Here is a 24,803-nt window from a genome sequence, read left to right as displayed (position 1 = left end):
TTAAGGTTGGTTCTACTCTGATGAGGCAGCTCTTTCCCAGTCCTATATTGAGTGCTTTCTGATCCAAGGGGTTCGTCTTCCTGCACTGGGTCGGACAATGTTTCCAAGCTATTCATAAAGTTGTCCAGTATTGTATTAGACAGTGTTTCTCTGCTATTCATAAGGTTTTCCCTGGCCAATTTTTGAGAAGTGGATGGCCTCGTCCTTCTTCCTAGTCTGTCTTAGTCTGTAAGGTGCATTGCAACCTGTGCACCATGTGCAACTCTGCTGGCATCTGAAACACCAGTGGCACAGCCCAAAGCCTCACAGCAATGTACAAGCATCATAGGATGACAAACTGACAGACAAATTTGTCTCCCTTAGCTGCTGGAAACCTCTGCACCCTCCCCTTACCCAATTCCTCCTTGGAACCTGCCACTCTGTGGTCCCTGGCCATTCCCCCCCTTTCCTGGCTCTAGGGGGCTTGGGGCCTAGCCTTGCCCCCCCCCCTTTTACCGGAATATCCTGCTGCTCCTGAGGTCTCCAAGGCTACTCCTGCTCCCTCCCTTTCCTGGTTATTTGACCATAACTCCCTCATTTTGTTCCCTAGAGTCTCTCACAGTGGCTAGGACATAGAAGATGCTCCATGAGTCTCTGCTAATTTCCTCCAAAGATTTAAGTAGATTTAAAATATGATCTTATTTTTGAATACAGGAGCAAGGTGATGGATTTAATTCCCATTTTATGGCTAATATGAATCAAATCTCTGACATTTTGTGTTAATACTTGGATTAAAAAGATTTTTTCCCCCAATTGAGTGTACCAACCTTCTGCGGGCCTTTCATCTTTATGGCTGTCATCTTTGATGGGTAAGACCTTTTCATGATTTTTGGCTAAGTCATTTCCTAAAAATCAGTGAATTAAATATTAAATTAATTGAAAAGGTGAAACAAACCTCATACATGGGTCATCTCATTGATTATGTTAATATGTAGAAATTTCTGAACTATGAGAGGTCAAGTTACTTTCAGTACTTTGATTCTAGAATCCATGGAATAATGTTTTGAGCAAGGCCCAAAGTTGCCTTTGTATATGTTGCTCTCTGAATGGAACAGCCGTCCCATTCACTTACACTTTGGGTAAGGTCTTCCTTCATGACTCACTTTGGAGAGCACCTCCTCCCAGAAGACTGTCCATCTTCTAAAGACCTGATGGGGCTCTTTGATTTGTTCTCTGGCACCTGGCACATCACACTGGCCCACAGCACTAAGCACACTGGCTCCGTGCAAGACTGTGGCTTTCAAGGCCAGGGCTCACCCTCCTATATTGGTCTCTTCTCTCCCCACTCCTGCTTTATTTCTGCCTTCCCCATCCCACAAATGACTTCACCAAAGACACAAATAAGCTCTAAATCACAGATACAATGGTAACTTTCCGAACTTCAATTTACTTAATCTTCCAGCAGCCTCTGTTCCAGTAGACCAGCCCTTATTCTTGGAACATTCTCTGCCTTCAGATCTTCTGTGACATCAGAGTTTGGATGTTCATCCTCTCTTCTTCTCTTTGATCACCCCCGCTCACAGTCATATCAGCTCTTCCTGCTCTATCAAATGATTTAATGCTAATTCTTTCAGTCTCTCTTTTCTTGCACTCTCTTTAGATGAACTCTATAATGCTCAAGACTTCATTTCTATTTATGAGGCAACAACTCCCAATCTGATAACCGCAATCCAGATCTTTCTGAGCTCCACAAAGTATTCAATGTTCTACCTGAAATTTCTGTTGTCTAGATAGCCTGCATGTATCTCAAAATCAAAATGTAAAAACCTGAACTCACAAATTCTTTTTTGCTGGCACCATGTCTTTTCCTCCACCATCCAACACACACACATACACATATACACATTCACTCACGTTACGTTCTCATCTCTCTCAAATAATGTTATTTTTCACATTTTCCCCCATCAGGAAATCTAGCCAGGTGCTCAACCAGAAGAAGCCTATGATCTCTGTGGTAATTTCAACTCCTATCTATCTCTCAAATTTCCATCACATCTAGCCTCAGGTGTAATCATCTCTTCCCTGCGTCCCTGCACTAGCCTCCTAATACCATTCTTTTTGTAGAGATCCTTGCCTTCTTCCAATTGTTCTCTAAACTAAAATCAAACTTGATCAGGTGCCTCTCCACTCAAGCAAATATGGCACACGAAAAAAAGTTCTTAAGAGTTTTAAAGATGTGATTTCTTCAGGATTCTTCTGAGATGGATTGTCTCAAAGGACAACTATAACTTAGTTTACTTTGTCAACAAATTAGTTTAAACATGGTCAAATATAGATTAGTGTTATCTATATTAAATAGTAATGGAGTTGTAACAAATATTTTAATACTTGTTTAATAGACACCCAATTAAAATATCACATCTAAGGTATTACCTGATTGGTATGGTTCAAAATAGATAACATCTCCAAATGCCACAAGTTTTTCCTGTTGAAAAATTTTAAAATCAGAGAATTAAATGACCACAGTTACTAATTTAGTCATTTTTAATAGAAAAACACTTTGATTCTTGATTTTTTAATAACCAATAGTTATTTTTATCCTACCAGGAATTAAATAACCAGATGAGTAGCATTCTTCTGCTGATTTATTCAAACTTTTATTGATTCCTTGTTATGTTTAGGAATAAGTTCCAAGATTAAACTCACGGAAGACCAATGCATGCATTGGCCTCAGAGAATCAGTTTCAAGCCATTATCAAAGTCATTTTCCTTCTATCTATTCTGACATTACCTGAATTATATCACTTGTCATTCTGGTCATTATTGGTTCACTTATTTCAATACCTTCAAGATCTGTAAGAACTACCCAACTTCCATTCTCAAATTTTACAGGCATAGAAAAGACAAGCCCTTCAGGAATACCAAACTGGCCTGCAGTGAGCAAACAAACACAAAGTTAAGCAAAACAAAAGAACTTAGAAAAATAAAACCATCCTACTAAGGAAGGTAGATACAGTCAGACACAATACATGTTTGTTTCAATTGATAATAATGATCAAACTAAATTCCTGGGAATTCCTCACCAGAGAGGACTGAAACACTCACTCTAGAAGGACTGGCAGAATGTCTATTGAGAATAAAGCTCTGTGAGTTGGTTCCTCACTAGCTATCTCTGTCAGAGTTACCTCTGTTCCCCAAATGCTCAACTCAGAAAACTTGGATCTGGGTTACCTCTCTTCTCTGTCTCCCATCCCTAATTTCTCACTCATTTTAACAATTCTGTCTCCTGAAATTCTCGCACAACTGCCTCCTCGTCTGATTCAGATTTTCAGCATTTGCCCTAGGGACTAATGAGTCTTTCTCTTCCCCACCTCGCCTGGATTCCTTTTGTTGGTCCCTTGGTCCTTTATGTAGCCCCATGGATGCAAGTCGTTTGCCCACTCTGGCCTTGTACTATCCTAGCCTAAAGTGGTAGTCACATATGGAGAGAGCAGGAAGGCAAGGGACAGCAAGGGGGCAGGAAAGCTGGTTATTTCTTTGCAACTCTTACTCCCCCACTTGGATGTGCTCCAAAAGACCAATAACATTTGTTACTAACTGACGAGCATTCAGATAATATTTCTCCCTTTTTGTATACCTATCAAATAATAAAATCATTCCTGTCTTTTTGATCATCTCAAATGTTGTCATTAGGGCCAAAAGAAAAAAAAAAATACATACGATATTCATGAAAACAACATCTAAACGACTTCTCCTTAGAGGTGTTCCAGGTCTTCTGTTCAGTCTCTATTAGTTTTCTCTGTGAAGAGCTAGCCTTATAGGCAGACAATGTAAGAGTGTTTACTTACAGGTATGGTTTCAGGGAGGAAGAAAATGATCACTTGCCCCACCTTCCAAACATTGCATTGTTTATTGATGAATGGTAGTCCTACAGAGATGAATTAGTTTTTCTTTCTATCAAAAAGGTAAAGTTTGTAATTCCTATTTCCCCAAAATGGTAACATAAAGATTTGAATTCCACTATGGGGATGTTCATGTACCTTAACTTCAATTGAACAAGATGTGGTGAGCACCTTTCATGCACAATGCTGCTTCAGTGAAAGATCAGAGAAATGAGCCAAATGAGGTCCCTGTCCTCAGCGTGGACACACTCTAGTGGAGGGGACATATGCAACTGTCAATGAAAGGCAGACTATAATATGTTGATAGAGGAACAAAAAGCTGTGTGAATAAATAGAGAGCTGAGACAGAGATTAATTCTGACTTGGAGGATTTGGGAGGATTTCCTTGATTTTCACTGTGGAATAAGTGGCAGGATGGTTGTTCTATTAAAAACATAAGGAATATGGGCCATAGACTGAGACTGGGAGTCTGAAGTGACGCACGGCATCCGGGTGGTAATGCTTCCCAGACCAGAGCCCGGCAGAGAGGCCTGGGCCTGTGGCTTTGCAAGTGAACAAGCTTCCTCAGGCAGCATGAGCAAGCACAAAGGGTAGAGACTGCTTAGACAGGGCCTGCTGAGGGCAGAGCAGCTATTTCCTCTGTCCTGTTTTTAAGACATCAATAGAAGTTCTCTGAATCATTTTCTGCAGACTAGAACCTTCAGGCTGTACAATTTAGATACAGTATTTGTCAACAGAGCGCAAACATTTTGCGTGCCCACTGCTGCCTGGCATCCTAAGATTCAGGTCCTGAAGTTTCCCTTCCTAGCATGTCCTTATATTTTTGCTCCTGGGTCTCCCTGTGCCTAGATGTTCTTCTCAAACTTGTCTGCCCAGAAAGCAGTACTCATATTTCAAGGCTTCTTGGAGTATTGTCTCCTTTCCGAAGCCTGTCCTAACTTCCTGTTCCTGGCCTAGAATTGACTGGCTTTCCCTTTCTTAAGGAGCTCTGGTGGTGCAGGGCCTAAGGCATTTGAGTGTTAACCAGAAGGTTGGTGGTTCAAACCCACTAGCAGCTCCACAGAAGGAAGATGGAACCATGCACATCTGTAAAGATTTACTAGGAATTGACTCAATGGCAGTAAGGGTTTTTTTTTGTTTTGTCTTGTTTTGGTTTTGGTTTTCCCTTTCTCAGTTGGGATGCTGGAAGGAAAACTTAATAGGACCATTTCGTTTAGGTATCTGGCTCTGCTTACGTCACTGAAGGCAGAGACCAGACCTAATTCCTATGTGTGTTCCCAGTGCTGTTCCACAAAATATCTGATGACTTTCATAATGAATAACTGAGTGAATGAATGACTGATTATGGAGTTGTCAAAGTCCAGATAGCTTATACATGTTCAGAGCTAGACAGATGGTGACATAAAAGGAGGAATATAAGGTTCACAAGGAGGTTTTTACATATTATAAGATATGAAGAACACTAATTTACCTTTACTCAGTACTCCTAAAGACACAATCTCCCCAGGTGGTGAGCCATGGTACCAGTATTTCAATGTAGTAGCTATACTGTGTGCAGCTAAAATACCTCCAAATTGTTTTCCTGTGGCTGATAAATTTTCAAGCGTTGCCACAAATTCCTTGTTTACCCACTCACTGTAGGAGACAAAGAACCAATTTTATGATGCAGACAGGAATGAAAAAGGAAAAAGGATGTTTCTCGGGTCAATGAAGCTGAGTACAAGGAATCAAATGCACAATCAGGAGAGAAACACGACTCCTTGTCCCTTTTCTCTCAGCTTCTTCAGTCCCATGAACAAGTGGCTCGGTAAATAATAAAATGCAGCAGAAATAGTCTCAACATTTCAAACTAGAAACATGGTAACATAAATGTGGAACACAGGAAAGTGTTAAGGGCTGAAGGGACAATTCTTTTCATGACAAAGAATTTAGTCCATGTATATTTTCTTGGGGGCTGGGGAGTCCCAGGCTGGTGCAAATGGTAAAGTGCTGCTACCCGAAAGGTTGGCAGTTTAAAGACACCCATAGGTGCCTCAGAAGACAAGCCTGGAGACCTACTTCTGAAAGGTCTCAGCCTTTGGAGCAGCTCTCCTCTGCACACGTGGGATGGCCACGAGTCACAATTCACTTGATGGCAACCAACAACAATAGCATGGTAACTTGGAACCAGAAGGGTCCTTCATGTTCAACAAAGTTCATAAAATATTGAATTATTCACATTGAACATTAGAGAAATAATTATGTTCTTATAATCTCAAATCTAAACTAAGGGAAGAGTACAGCTGGATTAAAGCAAACATTAAACATCTGTTGACTCAGTGTGAGAAAGCGCCATTCACCATTCTACCCAGGCAGCAAATGCCAAGGGACAAGCCCCAGGAGTGGGAACTTGGGCACAGAAGTTCTGGTATGAATGAAATTCCTACGATCCGAGGATGGGTAAACACCCAAAAGTGACGGAATGGAAATCTATAACTGGGAAAGGACTGCAAAGTTTAGAAATACGCTGAAAGGCACTCCTCTTTTCTCCTCCTCTGATGCTCTAAGTGCTTTACAGTATTACTGTTTAACCTTCCCAGCCACTATAAGGCCCATACTGTGTTACCATTTTCACTTTGCAGATGAATAAACTGAGGCACAGAGAGGTTAAGTAACTTTTCTAAAGCCATATGGCTAGTGAGTGGCTAAGTGAGAATTCAAACCCAGGTGGTTTGCTCCTAGAGACTGTACCCTGCACTACTTGATTTTACCTATCCTGAGACATAACACTCAGTGGGACCTGGCCTGCTCACCAGCTTAGTTCCTTGTTCTCAAACATTTTTCAACTAATTTCTACTTGGACACACATTTTTATCTTCATGTTAAGTAAGATCCCCGTTATATATGTCCACTTTAGAGATATTTTAATGTATTATGTGAGCTACTTTAAGAATCATCTGAAATATGAAAGTCCACAATTTCAAAATGAAATAAATTGAGGGTGGAGATTGACTAGTTAAAATTTTCTGGATTTTTGTGTTTCTCTGATAAATAGCACAAGCAAAAATGAGTATGAATAATGCAAGTTATTTTTGTGCTCAAAAACCAAAACCAAACTCACTGCCTTTGAGTTGGATCCGACTCATAGCAACCCTTCCTTGGGTTTCTGAGGCAGTATTACTACAGAAGTTGATTGCCCAACCTTCCTTCTGAGGAGAGGCTGGTGGGTTTGAACCGCCAGCCTTTTGGTTAGCAGTCAAATGTCTTAGGCACTATGCCACAGAGCTAAGAGTTATAAAATTACTTTAAAGGTTATAACTACTATTATAGATGTACTTAACATTGTTAGTGTACTTCACTTAAAAATATACTGTACCTATCAAAAATCAATTTTAAAACAGGACGTGAATAGTGAGGAGGTCCCCAAATAGCACTCTCATATCTGTAGACCTTGGTCTTCCTCAGATCAACATAGTTATTTCCACTAATGTTGCCCCAAATTATCACATCTTTGATTTCTATAAAGAAAAAGAATAAAAAATAGACATGATTTGAACATTAATATAAAAAATTGCCTGAAACCTTTGTTTATTTGTTTGAGGATTGATTCTTTTGCTATAAAATGAGTCTAAGTTATGTTCTCTAAAACTGTGCAAGTGGAATCAATCAGCTTCCAGTCATCAGGGTTTGACAATCTCTAATAAGGTTCCATGAATGGCTATGAGTACATGATCAAGTTAAAAGAGTAATGGAATGTTCCCTGAAATAAATGCTACTGAAGATTATATCACTGGTGTTGGTCTTAATCTTATGACACTGCCAGAGTAAGACATGTGCTTTTTATCTGCTTTGGCCTGTCAAGGATTCTAAACAGGGATAGAAACCTGGGCAACTTAACTGTCTCGGTGGGTTTCATCTCCTGAAAAATGAAGGTATTGTAATAAGAGGACCCTATGGAACACCATGAAGCTTTGGTGCCACAGTGGTTAAAGCACTGGGCTGCCATACCACAGGAGAAAGATGAGGCAGTCTGCTTCCATAATGATTTGCAGCCTAGGGAACTCTATGGGCAGTTCTATTCTGTCCTATACAGTTGCTATGACTTGGAATTGACTTGATGCCAGCGGGTTTTGTTTGGATTCTTTTAAAGGAACACCCTAGTGAACAAACAGTTATTGAATATCTTCTAGGTGTGAGGCACTTCTAGGTGCTAGGCTTAGACTCAATATCAGATTAGCTAATAAGCGAGGTAAGCACAGGTTTTCTTGTGCTTACTTGCTAATCTGTAGAGAATAATGTCACATTTTTCTATCACATCAGAGATTCTGCTTCCAGATATGGCTGGTGTTTCTTTCTTCCAACCCTATAATATTTTCCTAAAGAATCAAAGTCTCTTTTTAAATTTACAATCCCTACCAGTTACAGGGGAGCTCTGGTAGCATAGTGCCTAAAGCACTTGACTGTTAACCAGAATGCTGGCGGTTCAAACCGACCAGCCACTCCTTGGAAGGAAGATGGGGCAATCTACTTCCGCAGTGATACTGCCTCGGAAACCCAAGGAGGTGTCGCTATGAGTTGGGTCCAACTCGACAGCACATAACAACAACAACACAACAATCAGTTACAGTAGGATAGGCTTACACGTGCTTACTTACTAAACTTTAGTGAAGAGTTTCATGTGTTTTTCTCATGAACTCATGTGAAATTGTTCACTACAGATTAATCAACCAGTGCTGACCTTGCTCATTGGGTAATGCACCCCTACATAGACTAAAACAAATTACCATAAATCTTGCAACATTTTAGGGATAGAGAGGAGTGGGTGAGGAAATAATTACTATACAAAGGAATACATGCTATGAAGAAAAATGAGAAGATGAGAATAAAATACAGATGTCTATTTAATATAACTCCTTAATTAATAAATTTCTATAATTGTTGAATCCAAAGTGCGAATAAGTAATTTGTCTATCTATCCATTCATTCATTCATTTATTCACATATCTGCTTAAAAACGTCATTGTCTTTTAAGGTCACACATCCTATTGTAGAGATGAAATTCTTTAGTCTAATTAAATTATTTATACCAATTTGGCTTAACAAGAATTTACTTTTCTCATATATCAACTCTGGAGTTATATATAGTAACATTGGTCCTGATTGAGTAGCTCAAAGATATGGTTCTCTTGGCATTGCCTTAATGCTTCTAAAATGGCTGTGGCAGCTCTGATTATCACACACTCACACAATTGTGTTCTGAGGCAGGCAGCAGGTTGAAGAATGGGGCAAAGCCTTCCTCCTTTGTCTCTTCTCTTTTTAGGAAGTGAAATATCTTTCTCAGGAGATTCAAAGTGGCCTACCTCTCTCAGCCACCCCTAGCTGCAGGAACAGCTATAAAACCAAATGACCTTTTGAGCCTCTATGGTGGAAGACTTCACTGAAGATAATTAAAACATGGTTGGAGCAGTACCTTAACAGGGAACTGCCAGAAATTCAAGCAGGATTCAGAAGAGGACATGGAATAAGGGATATCATGCTCATGTCAGATGGATCTTGGCTAAAAGCAGAGAATACCAGAAAGATGTTTACTTGTGTTTACTGACTATGCAAAAGGATTTGACTTTGAGGATCATAACAAATTATGGACAACATTAACAAAAATGGGCATTCCAGAACTTTTAATTGTTCTCATGCAGAAATTGTGCATAGACCAAGAGGTAGTTATTTGAACAGAACAAGGAATACAGCATGGTTTAAAATCAGGAAAGATCTGTGTCAGGGTTGTATTCTTTCATCATTATTCAATCTGCATGCTGAGCAAATAATTTGAGAAGCTGGACTATAGGAAGAAGGACACAGCATCAGAATTGGAGGAAGACTCATTAACAACCTGTGATATGCGGTTGATTCAAACTTGCTTGCTGAAATGAAAAGGACTTGAAGCACTTCCTGGTGAAGATCAAAGGCTGTAGCCTTCAGTATGGGTTACCCCTCAACATAAATAAAACAAAAATCCTCACAACTGGACCAATAAGCAATAAATGGACAAAAGATTGAAATTGTCAAGGATACCATTTTACTTGGGTCCACAATCAACACCCACATAAGCAGTAGTCAAGAAATCAAATGACATATTACATTGGGAAAATCTGCTGCAAAAGACCTCTTTAAAGTGTTAAGAAGCAGTCATCAAGTTGAGGACTAAGGTGAGCCTGACCCAAGCCATGATATTTTCAATTGCCTTGTATGCACGTGAAAGCTTTATAACGGATAAGGAAGACCAAAGAATTGATGCCTTTGAATTACGGTGTTGGCAAAAAATATTGACTATGCCATACATGTATGGGCTGCCAGAAGAATAAACAAATCTATCTTGGAAGAATTACCTCGGACATGTTGTCAGGAGGGACCAGTCCCTGGAGAAGGACACCACCCTTGGTAAAGCAAAGGGTCAGCAAAGAAGAGATACCGTTAATGAGACGGACTGACACACTGGCTCCAACAGTGAGCTTGAACATATAAACAATGTGAGGATGGCACAGGATCAGGCTGTGTTGTGTCATGTTGTACAAAGAGTCACTATGAGACGCAACTGACTTGACAGCAACCTAACAGTGACAAAAACATCATGGGAGATAGCCAAGGGGAGAAGAGGGTGGGCAGCAGATCATGAGTAGTCAATCATCAGTGTTTAGTATCCTCTGAGATCCTCTCCCTCATCAAAATGACTAATGAAGTAGGAATAGCTACTATTTCCTATACCACCCAATTTCCAAAAGAGCTAGTGATGTGCACTTGGACTTCTCCACTCTGTATATTTCAGGAGGAAAAGGAGAGTGGTAGTCTGGTTTGGAACTCATGGAATTTCTCATAGAGAAAATAATTCTCCAGCCCCAGGTAAGCAGACAGTAGGCTTCCTTCCTCAAGTCAAAAGAAGCCTTTTCATCTTACTGGATTTTATTTTTCTCATCAGTTTTGAGCCCTTCATAGCTGTAAATCCCTAAATATAGTGGACATCTACTGTTTTGTTTCTTCCCAGCATTTCTTCTCCCTTTCTTTTTCTTTAACAGCATCCTAGGTTTTGTTTGTTTTAAAATATCTACTCCTTCCCCAGTTTTACTCCATATGGTTTGGGTGGGGTTGTCTTTACCCCTTAGATCCATCAGTACGGATGTGGCCCAGGTCTGGTCAATCAATAGAATCTCCCTTCTCCTGGCCACACAATGACCAACTTGGAGATGAGCATGTGGTCCAAAGCAGGCCAATGAGATATTATCTTTGGTGCTTGTGCTATTTTTGCACTTTAAACCATTGAGAAAGAAAGTCCTATTTTTTCTGGTAGCTAATCTATGGGTCCCTCGGAAGGAAGGTTGGGCAATCCTACTTCCATAGTGACACTGCCTCGGAAACCCAAGGAAGGGTCGCTATGAGTCGGGGCCGACTCGACAGCACATAACAACAACAGCAACAACAATCTATGAGTCTATGGGTCTGGGGCTGTCAGTGGCCATTTTACCACTTGTTGGAGAGTGCCTACCTGAGAATAAAACTGACACAAAGCAAAGTAGAGCTGAGCGATGGACCGAGAGTGCAAGGAGTTCTCTTGTCATCACTTGAGCCCCAGCTTCCAGCTATGACTGAAATAAGAACTACACAAAATAGTTTTCAGTTATGTTAAAGAAAATCCCTCTTTTTCTTTTCATGATTATGATCCATTAAGTTGACTTTCTGTCATTTGCGACAGAAAGAGTTCCAACTAATCCAATATAGATGGTTATGTGTGAACTAAACTCAGGGGATATCCTGGACCTTGCTCTTTGGTAAAGGTTTGGTACTTTATGGACTTAACTGTGTCCTCTCAAAAGATATGTTGAAGTCCTAACCCTCCACCTATAAATATGACCTTCTTTGAGGAGATAGGGTTTTCTTTTGCAGCTGTTATCAGTGAAGTTAATGAGGCCATACCATAGTAGGATGGGTAATAATCCTAAACTTCTGAGTGGCATCTTATAAAAGAGTAAGGACAGACACAGAAAGAGGGTCACACACAGAGTGAAGACAGCATTTGAGGATGTCTACATGCTAAGGAATGCCAAGAAATGCCTGGGGTTACTCAAAACTGAGAGGCAAGGAAGGGTCTTTCCATAGAGAACAGAGAGAGACCACAGCCCTGTCAACACCCTGCTTTTCTACTTCCAGCCTCCAGATTTATGGGAAAATGAATTTCTGTGTTTAAAGCTATGCACTTTGTGATATTATGTTACATAACACTAATGCATGTGAGAGCTGGACAATGAATACGGAAGACTGAAGAAGAGTTGATCCTTTTGAGTTGTGGTCCTGGCAAAGAACACTGAAAGTACCATGCACTGCTAAAAGAACTACCAAATCTGTCCTGGAAGAAGTGCAGCCAGAATGCTCCTTGGAAGCGAGAATGGCCTGACCTACTTGTCTCACCTACTTTGGTCATGTTATTAGAAGGGACCATTTTCTGGAGAAGGTTGTCATGCTTGGTAAAGTGGAGGGTCAGTGAAAAAAGGGAAGGCCCTCAACAAGATGGATTGACACAGTGGCTACAGCGATGGGCTCAAGTATAGTAGGGATCATGAGGCTGGCACAGGACTGGGCACTGTTTTGTTCTGCCGTACATAAGGTTGTTATGAGTCAGAAATGACTAGATGGCACCTAACAACAACAATGCTAGGAAATTAAGATACATGCCATTATGTTTGACTCTGCCTTTGAAGGCTGGCAGTTCAAACCCACCAGCCACTCCTTGGAAGGAAGGCTGGGCAATCTACTACCATAGAGGTACCACCTCAGAAACTCAAGGAGGGATCACTATGAGTTGGAATCGACTCAATGGCGGTGAGTTTTTTTGTTTTTTGTTACTGGGCTGCTCCTTGATACTCGCACACTGACAATTCTGTCCCTCTAATGCCGCATCTTTTACTCAACTTTCCTCCATTTTTCTTTCTTCTTATTTTTGCTTTTTATATGCTTATTGTCTTTGAGCACAGTAGGGCTTACTTAGATTTTGTGGCACAGCAGACCCTCAAGGGAGCAGCTTTCTGCTTGAAAGCTTCTTGCCCCTCATCACACCTTGTTTTAAGTTTTGTATCACTGCTTCTTCTTGAGGCTTTTCATCAGTGTGTCCTGAACCCTTTGTGGTAAATCAGTGCCTACACATACACATACATATGACACTGACAATAGAGATACAATGAATAGAAACTGTTTTAATTTCTACTAAATAACACCTGCATTTGGTTGAGTTTTGCACTGACCCCGGTGGTAAGACACTAACAATTTACATGCAAGAACTCAAGAAATGATGATTTTGTGGCCTTCACTGCAAGGAAATGGATAATGCAGCTCTTGCTATGCTGCGTTCCATTGCCGAGTTCCATTCTTCACTGAGGCTCACTGAGTCCCATTACTGCCCTCATTTAGAGACTTACAGGCTCCCATTTCATTGCCTTCCCAATTTTGCTGGAGGAAATGCCTTGCACCTCCTTGCTTTCTCAACGGACAATGTTATATCAACTCCACCTAAGGGCACAAACTGCTACAATTGTCAGCAGTGATCTCTCTTTGTCAATATAATCATTTTTTAATCCGGTTTCATCCACATGATTCTGACGTCCACCAGTTCAAAGGTTAATAGGACCAGAAACTGATTGATACCATAATCCAACTGGTATGTTTAACAACCTTTTGAATGTTCACCATGTGCTGGACACTCTTTTAAGCACTTTAGACATATTGTCTCATTGACTCTTCATGTCAACTCTAGAAGGTAGTTGCAAATAGTACCCTCATTTTACAGATGACAAAACTGAGGTGAAGCCAGACTCTGTAACTGCTTAAGGTCACACAGGTGGGAATTGGAGTGGAGACATCTGAACACAGCCCTCATTTTTTTTTTAAACAACGTTGTTACCTTAGTTGACTGTGATCATGGAAAAAAAGTGAGATAATAGGTTTCAAAATGATTACTTGAGTAATGTTGTTGTTATTGTGTGCCGTCGAGTCGGACCAGACTCATAGCGACCCCCTCCTTGGGTTTCCGAGGCAGTATCACTACGGAAGTAGATTGCCCCATTTTCCTTCCGAGGAGTGACTGGTGGGTTTGAACCACCAACATTCTGGTTAGCAGTCAAGTGCCTTAGGCACTACGCTACCAGAGCTCCCACTTGAGTAATATTGATCTTATTATATTAAATATTTTGCTTATTAATTTTTACAGTCATGGATACATTCAGTAAGTTATAAAATCTAGTAAAAAATAAAATGTTTGTACAGCAGTTAACATCACATAATTTAAAGTGTGTTTCTATGTACTTCATACTTGCATATATCCAGAGTGATCCCAGAGGGTACAGTGATTTTCCTAGCTGCTTTGCAACCAGGTTGTTTAAAACAAAATACCAGGAGTCGACTCACCTGCTGGAGTGGTTTTCAGTCTCCTGGCCAGCACAGCTTTGGCTTGCCCTTCCACCCCCAGCGCCACGGCGATAATGTTGTGTGCCACGCGCGGGGCGTATCGCATTAGCAAGGCGGTTTTAAGATTCACAAAGGTTTTTCCTCCCACGATAACTCTGACGGATTCATGGGCATTTTTCTCAATCAGGTATCCGTACAGCCTGCATAGAGGAACCTTGCTCCGGATGCAGTCTTCGATGGTGAGCACCTCCTTCTCAGTGGTGTCGTCCAGGATGATGACCACGTGGGCCTGGTGGAAAGCATTTTCCACTTTCGTGCAAATGGTGATGCTTTGGAGGATTGGCGCTGCCAGGTCCTGGCTCTCCAACAGAACAGTTGTGAGGTGGTTTTCCTGCTTGTAGTCGAACAAAACTATGCTAATTTCCGTGTGCATCCCAAATACCTCACCGCTTGCCAATAAAGGAATCAGACTGTAGCTGGCAGCAGCCGATGCACTGATAAAAAAGCGAACCTGGGTAATGAGTACGATTAAATACCTTGCCCCCTTTAAGCCTTTATTCTTAATAGACAGTTTGCAAGTGCACTAATTGGTTGAATGTTTTAAACAAGCATACACTGCTGCCGAGTGATTGTGAAGGCGAGAAATAAAAGGTAGAGCAGACTAACCTGTCACTACCGACCCCTGGTTCTGGTCATCTGACGACAATCCCCAAATAGGAGATGCACCTGTCTACTCAGTATTTCAAATAAAACTGAATTTCCCAGAGGCAGAAAGCAAACTTCCAAAAAACGGTGCCATTTTACTCTATATATTGTCACACCTTCTTAAAAAGATGGAGAGAGAACAAGTTTCATTTAACTATAGATTTTTTTTTAAAAGTGCTTTAAAAAAAAAAAAAATCTACCCTTATCTTCAAAGTAATGACTTTTTTGGAAAAGGTTATCTTTTCCAAATCATTACCAGCACCACCCCCAAAAAATAATCCCTACAAAGATGCCTATTGATCAAACGTCCATGGACCAATGTGGGGTGTGTGTGATCGATCCATGTGTAACCACAGCTCAGCATGTATCTGGATGTTCTGTAACTGGGTTATCAACACGACTGTAGGACCCTCTGTGGGGAGCTTGGAAAGGCATCAGAGCATTTCTGGTTCTCACAATGAGGTTGGGCAGGGGTCCAGTGGGGGCTTCAGCATTATCTGTACTATTTTACCTCTTTTTTAAAAAATCTAAAGCTGATGTAATATTTATTAAGTCTGAGTGATAGCTTCATGGATGCTTAATACATCATTCTCAATGTTTTTCTGTATTTGGGATGTTTCATAATGCATTTTTTAAATGAGTATGTATATGATGATATACACATGTGTAATGAGAAAGGCAGTGAGAGACAGATTGGGAGTAAGGGGAAGCAAATGGAGGGAGGGGAAGAATAAGAGGGTTCTGAGGAAGAAAAGAGAAAGTGACAACTAATTGTGTCCAAGGCTGAAAGCAATGGGGAGAGAAATGAGATGGAGAAAAAGTGGGGCACCAGAGTGAGGGGAATTAGAGAGGGAAAGTGCCTAAGAGCCAAGGAGAGCTCTAGCAAGTGGGACGAGAGAGAGAGAGCAACACTCATTGAGGGGCAGAGCGGCGGGGCTGAGCAAAGAGCTAGGGTGAGAGCTGCAGACAGTATGACACAGAAGGAGAGGGTGGGTGCCGGAGACAATACGAGGCATCACCCACAGGAAAAGCAGGCTCCAGACACCAATCATCCATGCTATCAGTTTCTCTTTGGGTATATTGGATACACACACACACACACGCACACACAATTTTCAAGCCTGACTTTCATGTGCTCACTATCATGGAGTTAGAATAATCTCACTTCACTGTGGGATCCACTGAGGCTTCTGATCAATCCTACTTATTATAAAAAGCAATCTCATGAACCCAGAGGCTTGATCATCCCACCTGGCGATCCAGACCTGCAAGGGGCTGCTGAGGCCTTGGAGGGATTTTCCTTCAAGCTCTTTTTTCATATGTGTCCCCAGGTTTTCTTTAGCAACTATGTGCATCAGCTCACTCGTCATGCTAGAGGTGACACCATAGTAAAGCTACATATTGGGAAAGAAAAAGCTGATATGAGAAAATAGACACTAAGTTACTCACAGTGGCTATACTAGAAAGTTTTATTATTATTATTTATTTATTTAACAGTCAAAATAGAATAAAAAGAGAACTGGGAGAATACATTGAAAAGAGAGACATTTGGAAAATGAAATAATGTGGAAAAGTGATAATATTTTGAACAGATACAACAATTTATACATATATTACCTGGGCATGCTCCAGGAACTCGTTATAGCCTCCCAAAAGCATACCCTTTCCTCCACGATCCAACAGCTCTCTCCAGATGATGGGAGAATTTTTGTGAGTCCACTTGTTCTTTTCACACACATCTTTCAGCCACTCCTATTGAATGTTATTCCAAGGAAGCCACATTATTAAACCTGCCTCAACTTTAGAATTCAAACACCAAAATACAAGCTTGGTTTTTACTTTCACTATGTCTCCATAATAAAATTTAATTATCTTTAAAAAGCGAAATTTAAAAATAAAAATAGTGATGAACTAATCAAGTGAAAAAGAAGATTCTTTACATCTATTGGCCAAATCAAAGAACTGGAAGTTGCTCTCTTTTCTAAGGAGAGCTAGAGTACAAGTGTTTAGCTAAAAAGAGGCCAAGTGTTTCAGTTTGATTTCAAAACAACTTTTCCTTTGTTCTTGTATATGGAATTGTTCCAGTCATAAAATTTTTAATATTGCTTTTCAAATCCTTTGTTTAGTTTTATGTAGTCCACACTGAATAATGACCTAAAAGTCATCTCAGGCTTTCTGATAATATTTATTGGAAACAAGCTTAAATTATTATCTAGTTTGTACCGACATGGGATCCCACAAAATGTCACTTTGTACCAAGAGGCCCACTTGATAGAAATATAGGAGCCAGAGTGAGCACATAACCATGGGATCCACAGCCCCGATTCACATATTGCACCACCCAGAGGCTGTCAGCCTAACTGAGGACCTACACCATAAATAAATATGGTACTTTGTGCCAATAGATGGAATATATGTATCTATGAACCAAGGGATGGAATTGAGAATCACTTGGTTAACCATAACTCCCTGCAACCATTTGGGGGAATTTGAACTTTTAAACCCAGAATTCCAGACTCTGTGGGTCTAGAGGTACTAGTTTCCAGAGGCGGGGAACGTTTCTACCAAGGAACACTGGATGGTCCCCTTAAGCTACAAACTATGGCATCATCACCCAGCTACTTTGAGCTCCTGTGCAAGGAAGGCAGTCACCATCCCAGCAGGGGTGATTGGCCCTGATAATCAGAAGCATGTGGGGTGGCCATTATTCAAGGCTGACAAGTGAGAATACTTGGCATCTACGTGACCCACTGGATTTCTCTCACCCCATTTTGATGGTAAATGGACAAGTGCTGCAGTCACATGCTGGAAAGGGAATGGAGAGTAGGGCTCAGCCCTCTTAAAGATGCAGGTCTTGGTCACCACAAATAAGTCGCCAAGGCCAGCAGAAGCTAAGGGGAATCTAAAGGCATAGAAGAGAAGAAAGGTGATGAATGTCAGTGTAGCCCTAAAACTATCTGCAGTGGAGAGTGTAGTTCATTTGACTAACCTTCTTCTTGAAAATTTCCCCAAGAATGCCAATCAGAATCATAGAGGAGCTGTTCTTGGAAGATGTGAACTTATTCTGTGGAGTATGTGGATCCAAAAGGTCCAATGTGTAGACTACAGCAGGTGTTGTCTCCCATAGTCCAGATCCCCCTCACAACTGAGGCACTCATTCTCTCAGTCACGGGGTATACTGGCTGCTCATGGCTCTGTGCTGAGTCCTTTCCCATGAACTGACTTCAGCCAAAGGGATTCCCCTCACCCAAGGCTAAGTCCCTTCCCCAGAGGGAGCCTAAATCTATGCCTGGTTGATATAGCCCCATCCCCTTGCCTCAGTGTGATGCATCTCTGAAGACCCGTCCCAGCTCCAGAGCTCCCTGTGGGATCCATTCAGGCCTCTTGTCAACTTTTCCCTCTGCCTAATCCTGCTTCCCCATTCCTTCCCAGGATGTGTCCCCAAGAGCACTCCCCAGTGAAGTTCCTCCACTCAATCTCTGAGTCAGAGTCTGTTTCTGGGGAAACACAGTTCCAAGGAAGGGAATTGCAAATAAATAAATCCCTCATATCATCAGAAAGCAATATGAAGGAGAATGGAAAATTAATAAGTACAATGTAAGTTATTTGCATTCTTTTTTTTTTGGAAAAACAAAAACCTAGCTAAATTAATTCTCCTTACTGATTAAGGCTTTATTCTACTAGCTGTTAGGGAAATGTACACACACTGAGGAGTGGCTGGTGGGTTTGAACTGCCAGCCTTCTGGTTAGCAGTCAAATGCCTCAGGCATTATGCCACCAGAGCTCCTCATACACACATACACATATATAAGTAATGTTTTGAAACTGATAAATAGGAATGTAAGTTGTTAGTATTCTAATATCAATACTACATGAACATTCATTACTGGAAGGCAATCTGAAACATACTAGCTAATAATTCATTAAATTAGAACATAACCGTGTGTGTTTAACAAATTGTAAAGGTTTCTTACCTCCCAAACATCAGGATGTTGTGTAATTTTATGTATTTTAAAGTCAGGAAGATTCTTCTGTAAATAGTCTGCCAGAAGTTCCACTTTAGCATAATAGGGACAATCTGCTCTGCCTAGAAGAGTTCAAAGTAGCAACGCTTCCTTTCAGCACACAGATTACCATGAAGTTATCAGCTGCCCTATGCTCACAGAAACGATCATGCAGCCACATAGACTTTTCATTTTTATTGCATAGATAAAATAAATTTCATCGGTGGTCAGAATCATAGGTCATAAAATGTGGACAGGGGAAAAATAAAGAATACTTAGTAGACCTCACGTCCTCTAAGAGGCTGCCAACTACTACTAATTAACATGAATGACTAACTGTGAACAACTCCTTAGGAGCCACTAGAAGGTAAAGTTACAAGTAAAGAGTGGTGGTGAAATCACATTTGGATTTGCTGTGTGTGGTGGAAACTCAAGGAGGGGTTGCTGTGAGTCGGGTCCGACTCAATGTCACATAACAACAACAACAACAACATGTGTGGTGGAGAGCTTTGGGTGAGAGAGAAGCTGAGGGAGAGAGGAATCCAGGGTAACTTCTGTTTTCTGACATTGGTAGATGGTCTTGTTTTACCAATAGAAACCATGAGTGATAAGTTGAATTTCAGACAAGTGTAGTTGGAGGTGTCTGTAGTATATCTAAGTGAGTATGACCAGCAGGTAGCTGGATCTAGAGCACTGAAGTGCATGGCTATGTAAGGGCATAAGATACAGATTTTGCAGCTCTCAACAAACAGAAGTTAAAGCCACTACAGTGGATGAGATTGGACGTCTATAGAGTATGAGTGGCAGTGGCCAAGAGCAGAACCCTCTCTGCAGTCTGTTTCCTCAGTTACTTCCAGTTCTTCAACCTCATGGAAACCTTCAAACCATCAACCCTTCTCTCAACATCCCCTGTCCCTCAGTCCCCTCCCTGTTTAGTTCAAATCCATGGTTCATCACTTCTATCAACTCTCCTGATTTTCTGAGATTATCTTTCCCCAAGATAACCATCCTGGTAAAATTCCTCTATCCTGAATCCAATCATTGTACCTTTTTATGCCTGCTCAGGTGGTACAGTGCCTAAGGCCAGAAGGTTGGCAGTTCAAATCTTCCATCCACTCCATGGAAGGAAGATGAGGCAATCTACTCACATAAAGATTTACCACCTTGAAAATCCAATGAGGGTCTCTCTGAATCAGAATCACTCAATGACAGTGTTGTTTTTTTTTTTGTTTTGTTTTTTGTTTTTTAATGCTTGGGTCCCAGTTGCTAGGAACCACTGGAGAAATATGTTATGACCAAGTGGAGAGGCACCATTATAAACCTCAACTGGCCTTCAGCTCTGCCTCTGCATCTTTCCTCCTTTATTCCCCTGCAGTGGAAGAGGGGTCCTACTTCTTGTGTATGTCTAATACCACCACGTATGCTCTGAATCCCACCCTCTCATGCTTTCCCAGGAACCTTGCTCAATTGATTATCCTCCTCTAGAATCTATCTCCAGTGGCTCCTTCCCATCATATTTAAATATACTCGAGTTAGACTTAAGTATCTCTTGTCCTAAAACATCAAAAAGCCCTTCTTCTGTAGCTACTACCTTTCATCTTCCCCTTTCTAGTCAAAATTCATGAAAAAAATTCTCTACACTTGTCATTCTCAGTTCTTTACTTCCACTTATTTCTTATCCCACTGTAATCTGGCTTCTTGCAAAATTCTCTAGAAAGCCACCAAGGACCTCCTTGTCACTAAATCCAATGCATTTTAATATTTTTCTTTTTGACCGTTGGCAGTATTTGCCACTGTTTCCCCCTTACAACCTCTTGAAACATACTCCATGGTGAAGCATCCTATAGGTTTTCTTTCTACCTCTCTGGCCACTCCTTTTTATGTTTTGTACTTTCCCTATTCCTTTATCCATCCATTAAAAGGTTAGGCTCCACAAGGCATCTTATCTTCACACCTTACACATTCTTGCTGGTCAATCTCTTCTACTCCCTTGGTTTCAAGTAGCAATTTATATTTTCAGCTTAAACAACCTCTTTATGTAGATATTTACACCCTCCCATATTTTCCATCTCCTTCTAAATGTCTTAGGAATCTCTGGTAGTGCAAATGGTTAATGTGCTCAGCTGCTAACTGAAAAGTTGGATGTTTGAGTCCACTCAAAGGTGCTTCAAAGGAAAGGCCTAGACCTAATATACAGCACAAATAGACTGTCAAGCACAACCCAAAATGCACAAACAGCAGAAGATAAACTAGATGAATCAGTCTTTCTAAAAATTAAATTTTTATGTGCTTCCAAAGACTTCTCCAAAAGAGTCAAAAGAGAACCGACAGATTGGGAGAAAACATTTGGCAACGACATATGTGACAAGGGACTTACCTCTAGAATTTATAGAGAACCCCAATACCTCAACAACAAAGACAAATAATCCAATTAAAAAGTAGGCAAAAGAAATGAATAGACATTTCACCAAAGAAGATATTCAGGTGGCCAACAACCATATGAAGAAATGCTCATGATCATTAGCCATTAGAAAGATGCAAATCAAAACAACAAGGAGATACCATCTTGCCCCAGCCCTAATAGTAAAGTGCAACAAGGCAGAAAATAACAAATGCTGGCAAGGATATAGAGAGATTGGGACTCTCATACACTGCTAGTGGGACTGTAAAATGGTACAACCACTGTGGAAAGCAATATGGCGATTCCTTAAAAAGTTGGAATTAGAAAGACCATTTGACTCACTACTAGATATATATCCTAAAGAAGTAAGAGCCAGGACAAGAACAGATATATGCACACCCATGTTCATTGCAGCACTATTTACAATAGCCAAAAGATGAAAACAACCTAGAGGCCCATCAACAGAAGAAGGGATGACCAAACTATGGTACATACACACAATGGAATACTGAAGAATAATATACAATCTGCAAAACACCACATAACGTGGATAAAATTGGAGGATTATGCTGAGTGAAATAAGTCAATCATAGAAGGGTAAATATTGTATTAGTCAGTTATTCTAAAAAGTCAAGAAAAGGTTTATATATGGAAGGAAATTGTCTTTGTTGGTTACTGTGAGTGGGAGGGGAGGAAAGGGAACACTGTTAGATAGGTAGAGGCAAGTACTGATTTGGGCAAAGAGAAGGGCAATGTACCAAATGTGAGTGATCAACACAGCAGCACTGAGGAAGATGAAGACACAGAGAGGTGTATGGGAGGTACAGGCAACAAAGATGAACTCTTTTGCACATACAGTACTGCATTGTCAGTGAAGGCAAACATGGATATATAGGTGGATAGATGGGTGGACAGGCTGAACTATTAGGTATGTCTATGCAGGGGGGAGTATGCCCATAACCATGTATAGTGTTGGCAGACAATGTTTCTACAAGTGTATTGGTATGTTCTATAAGAATTCCCAGGTATATAGTAGAGCTGACGAGGGACAAGGTTGTAGTCACTTCTTGGCCACAGCCAGCTACCTAGAGGGAGTGAGTAGTTGGACCTGTGGGCTTGGGACCATAATTGCAGGGAACATCAAGCTCAATTGGCATAACATACTACACAAAACATTGTTCCACTTCCTACTTTGGCAAGTAGCAACTGGGATCTTAAAAGTTTACAAGCGGCCATCTATATGCAACGATGGTCTCTCTTCATCCAGAGCAAAGGAGAATGAAGAAAACCAAAGATGGATGGAAATAATTAGTCCAAGGGACTGGTACACCATGCAATCCTCAGCCTATACAACTATGAGACCAGAAGAACTAGATGGTGCCTAACTAACACTGTCAACCCCTTGGAGGGGGATCTATGTAGGAGATCCTGGAAAGAGTGGGAGAACAATGTGGAACAAAACTCAAAATCATTAAAAAAAAATAAAGGGACCAGTTTTGCTGGTCTGATAGAGCCTGGTGGAACCCCTAAGACTATGGCCTCTAGTTGCCTGGCCTGGAATTGAACCCATTCCTGTGGCTTCCAGCCAAACAAAAGACAGGCATAGGAGCTGAACATTTACATTAGGTAGATACACTCCTTGGAGAGATCAATTATGAGAGAACAGAAGGTCTGTGTATGCACAGGGAAACAGCTCAGGGCAGGAGTGCATGGAGGGAAGGACACAGGTAAGAGGTAACTGGGGAGAAATGGGAGGGGAGCTGTTGCATTGTGGGAAATTGCATTCAATGTCATGAGACAAAGTGTGTGTGGAAAGTGAATTTGCTCTGTAAACTTTCACCCAAATCACAATAAAAATTAAAAAAAAGAAAGGCCTAGAAATCTACATCCAAAAACTCAGCCATTGAAAACTCCATGGAACACAGTATTACTGTGACACACGTGGGTTGCCATGAATTGGAATTGAGTTGATGGTAATGAAAAACTGAACCCACCACCATTGAGTCGATTCTGACTCACAGCAAGCCTCACTGGGTTTCCAAGTCTGTAAAGTTTTATGGAAGTAGCTTGCCTCATCTTCTTCCTGCAGAGCAGCTGGTGGATTTGAACTGCAACCAAATGCCTTACCCTGCCTCATCAGAGATCCTTTGACTTGATGGTAAGTGGTTATAAATGTCTCATAGGCAGGTACTCAGCATGTCTGTGATGGACTTTACCAGCACTCTCCCACTAGATCTGTTCCTTCTTCTACATTCTCTATGTCCATGAATGACACCACTACCTACTCAATTATTCAAACAACTGCGGGATGACTTTAAACTCCTTCTTCCTTACTTGTCATCCTCCACCCAACTGGACATTTAGTCCAACTCTGTCTCCCTAATATCTCTTCAATTTCTCTACTTCTCTCCCTTCCCATTCTCCCTCACCCAAGGTCAGGCCACCGTTAGCTTCTTCTTGGACTATACCAACACTCCTCTTATGGATCTCTTTGAATCCAGCCTTTCTCTCCCAGGCTATAGCTATAACACTCTGATAAAAATGCAAATCTGGTTATATTTTCCCCTTTTAGAAGTCTTCTATGTACTTTGGATAAAGTCTAAACTATTGAACATCACTTATAAGAATCTACATTATTTAACTATAGTCTCACTTGTGACACTCTCTTCTTTTTATTTATTCCAGTCCTACTAAATTTATATAAATATCTTGCTTATTGTATACTCTGAATAATCACTAAACTACCTCTCTTGACTACAATCCTACTTCTTAAAATTGCTTTCATCCATCTCAACTTCTCTATCTCATCGTTCAGGTCTCTGCTTAAAAGTCACTTCCTCTGGATTGAACCCATTATATGACTAAATAAGGTCCTCTACCGGTTGGGCAATCCTACTTCCGTACTGATACTGCCTCGGAAACCCAAGGAGGGGTCGCTATGAGTCGGGGCCGACTCGACGGCAAATAACAACAACAACAACTGCTGTGCCTGGGAGCTCTGGTAGCGTAGTGCCTAAGGCACTTGACTGCTAACCACAAGGCTGGCGGTTCAAACCCACCAGCCACTCCTCAGAAGGAAGGTTGGGCAATCTACTTCCGTAGTGATATGCCTTGGCAACCCAAGGAGGGGTCGCTATGAGTCAGATCTGACTCAACGGCACATAACAACAACCACCACCACTGTGGCTTCTACTGCCATGCACACAACATTCTTTGCAAATTTGTTTACCACTGAATTTCCAGCGCAGTCAGTAAGTGCTCAATAAATATTCTTGTGGATGAATAAAGCAGCAAAACAGATAGAATTTCAGGCAATTAGGAGTTGTCAATTGTGCTCAATGCATTAAGTAAACTAAGTACGAAACAACTTCTGTAGAAGCCATTGAT

At 41.0% G+C, this 24,803-nt stretch overlaps 1 protein-coding gene across 1 annotated transcript in view; it reads right to left on the bottom strand.

The window, feature by feature from the left end:
• MDH1B (malate dehydrogenase 1B) overlaps positions 1-24,803 on the bottom strand; it is a 33,561-nt gene that overhangs the window by 7,557 nt on the left and 1,201 nt on the right. Inside the window, exons 2-9 of the mRNA XM_007935964.1 lie at positions 18,986-19,098; positions 16,629-16,763; positions 16,263-16,405; positions 14,307-14,800; positions 7,237-7,378; positions 5,353-5,516; positions 2,771-2,910; positions 2,410-2,464 (exon numbers count right to left, since the gene is read on the bottom strand). Coding sequence (XP_007934155.1) covers positions 2,410-2,464; positions 2,771-2,910; positions 5,353-5,516; positions 7,237-7,378; positions 14,307-14,800; positions 16,263-16,405; positions 16,629-16,763; positions 18,986-19,098 — 1,386 coding nt within the window. The remainder of the gene's footprint in view (positions 1-2,409; positions 2,465-2,770; positions 2,911-5,352; positions 5,517-7,236; positions 7,379-14,306; positions 14,801-16,262; positions 16,406-16,628; positions 16,764-18,985; positions 19,099-24,803) is intronic.

The sequence above is a fragment of the Orycteropus afer genome, unplaced genomic scaffold, assembly GCF_000298275.1.
Source record: "Orycteropus afer afer isolate SDZICR_OR568_19922 unplaced genomic scaffold, OryAfe1.0 scaffold00002, whole genome shotgun sequence".
Lineage (NCBI taxonomy): Eukaryota > Metazoa > Chordata > Mammalia > Tubulidentata > Orycteropodidae > Orycteropus > Orycteropus afer.
Note: the sequence above shows the minus strand (reverse complement) of the source record. Positions and strands in the feature narration are given on the sequence as shown.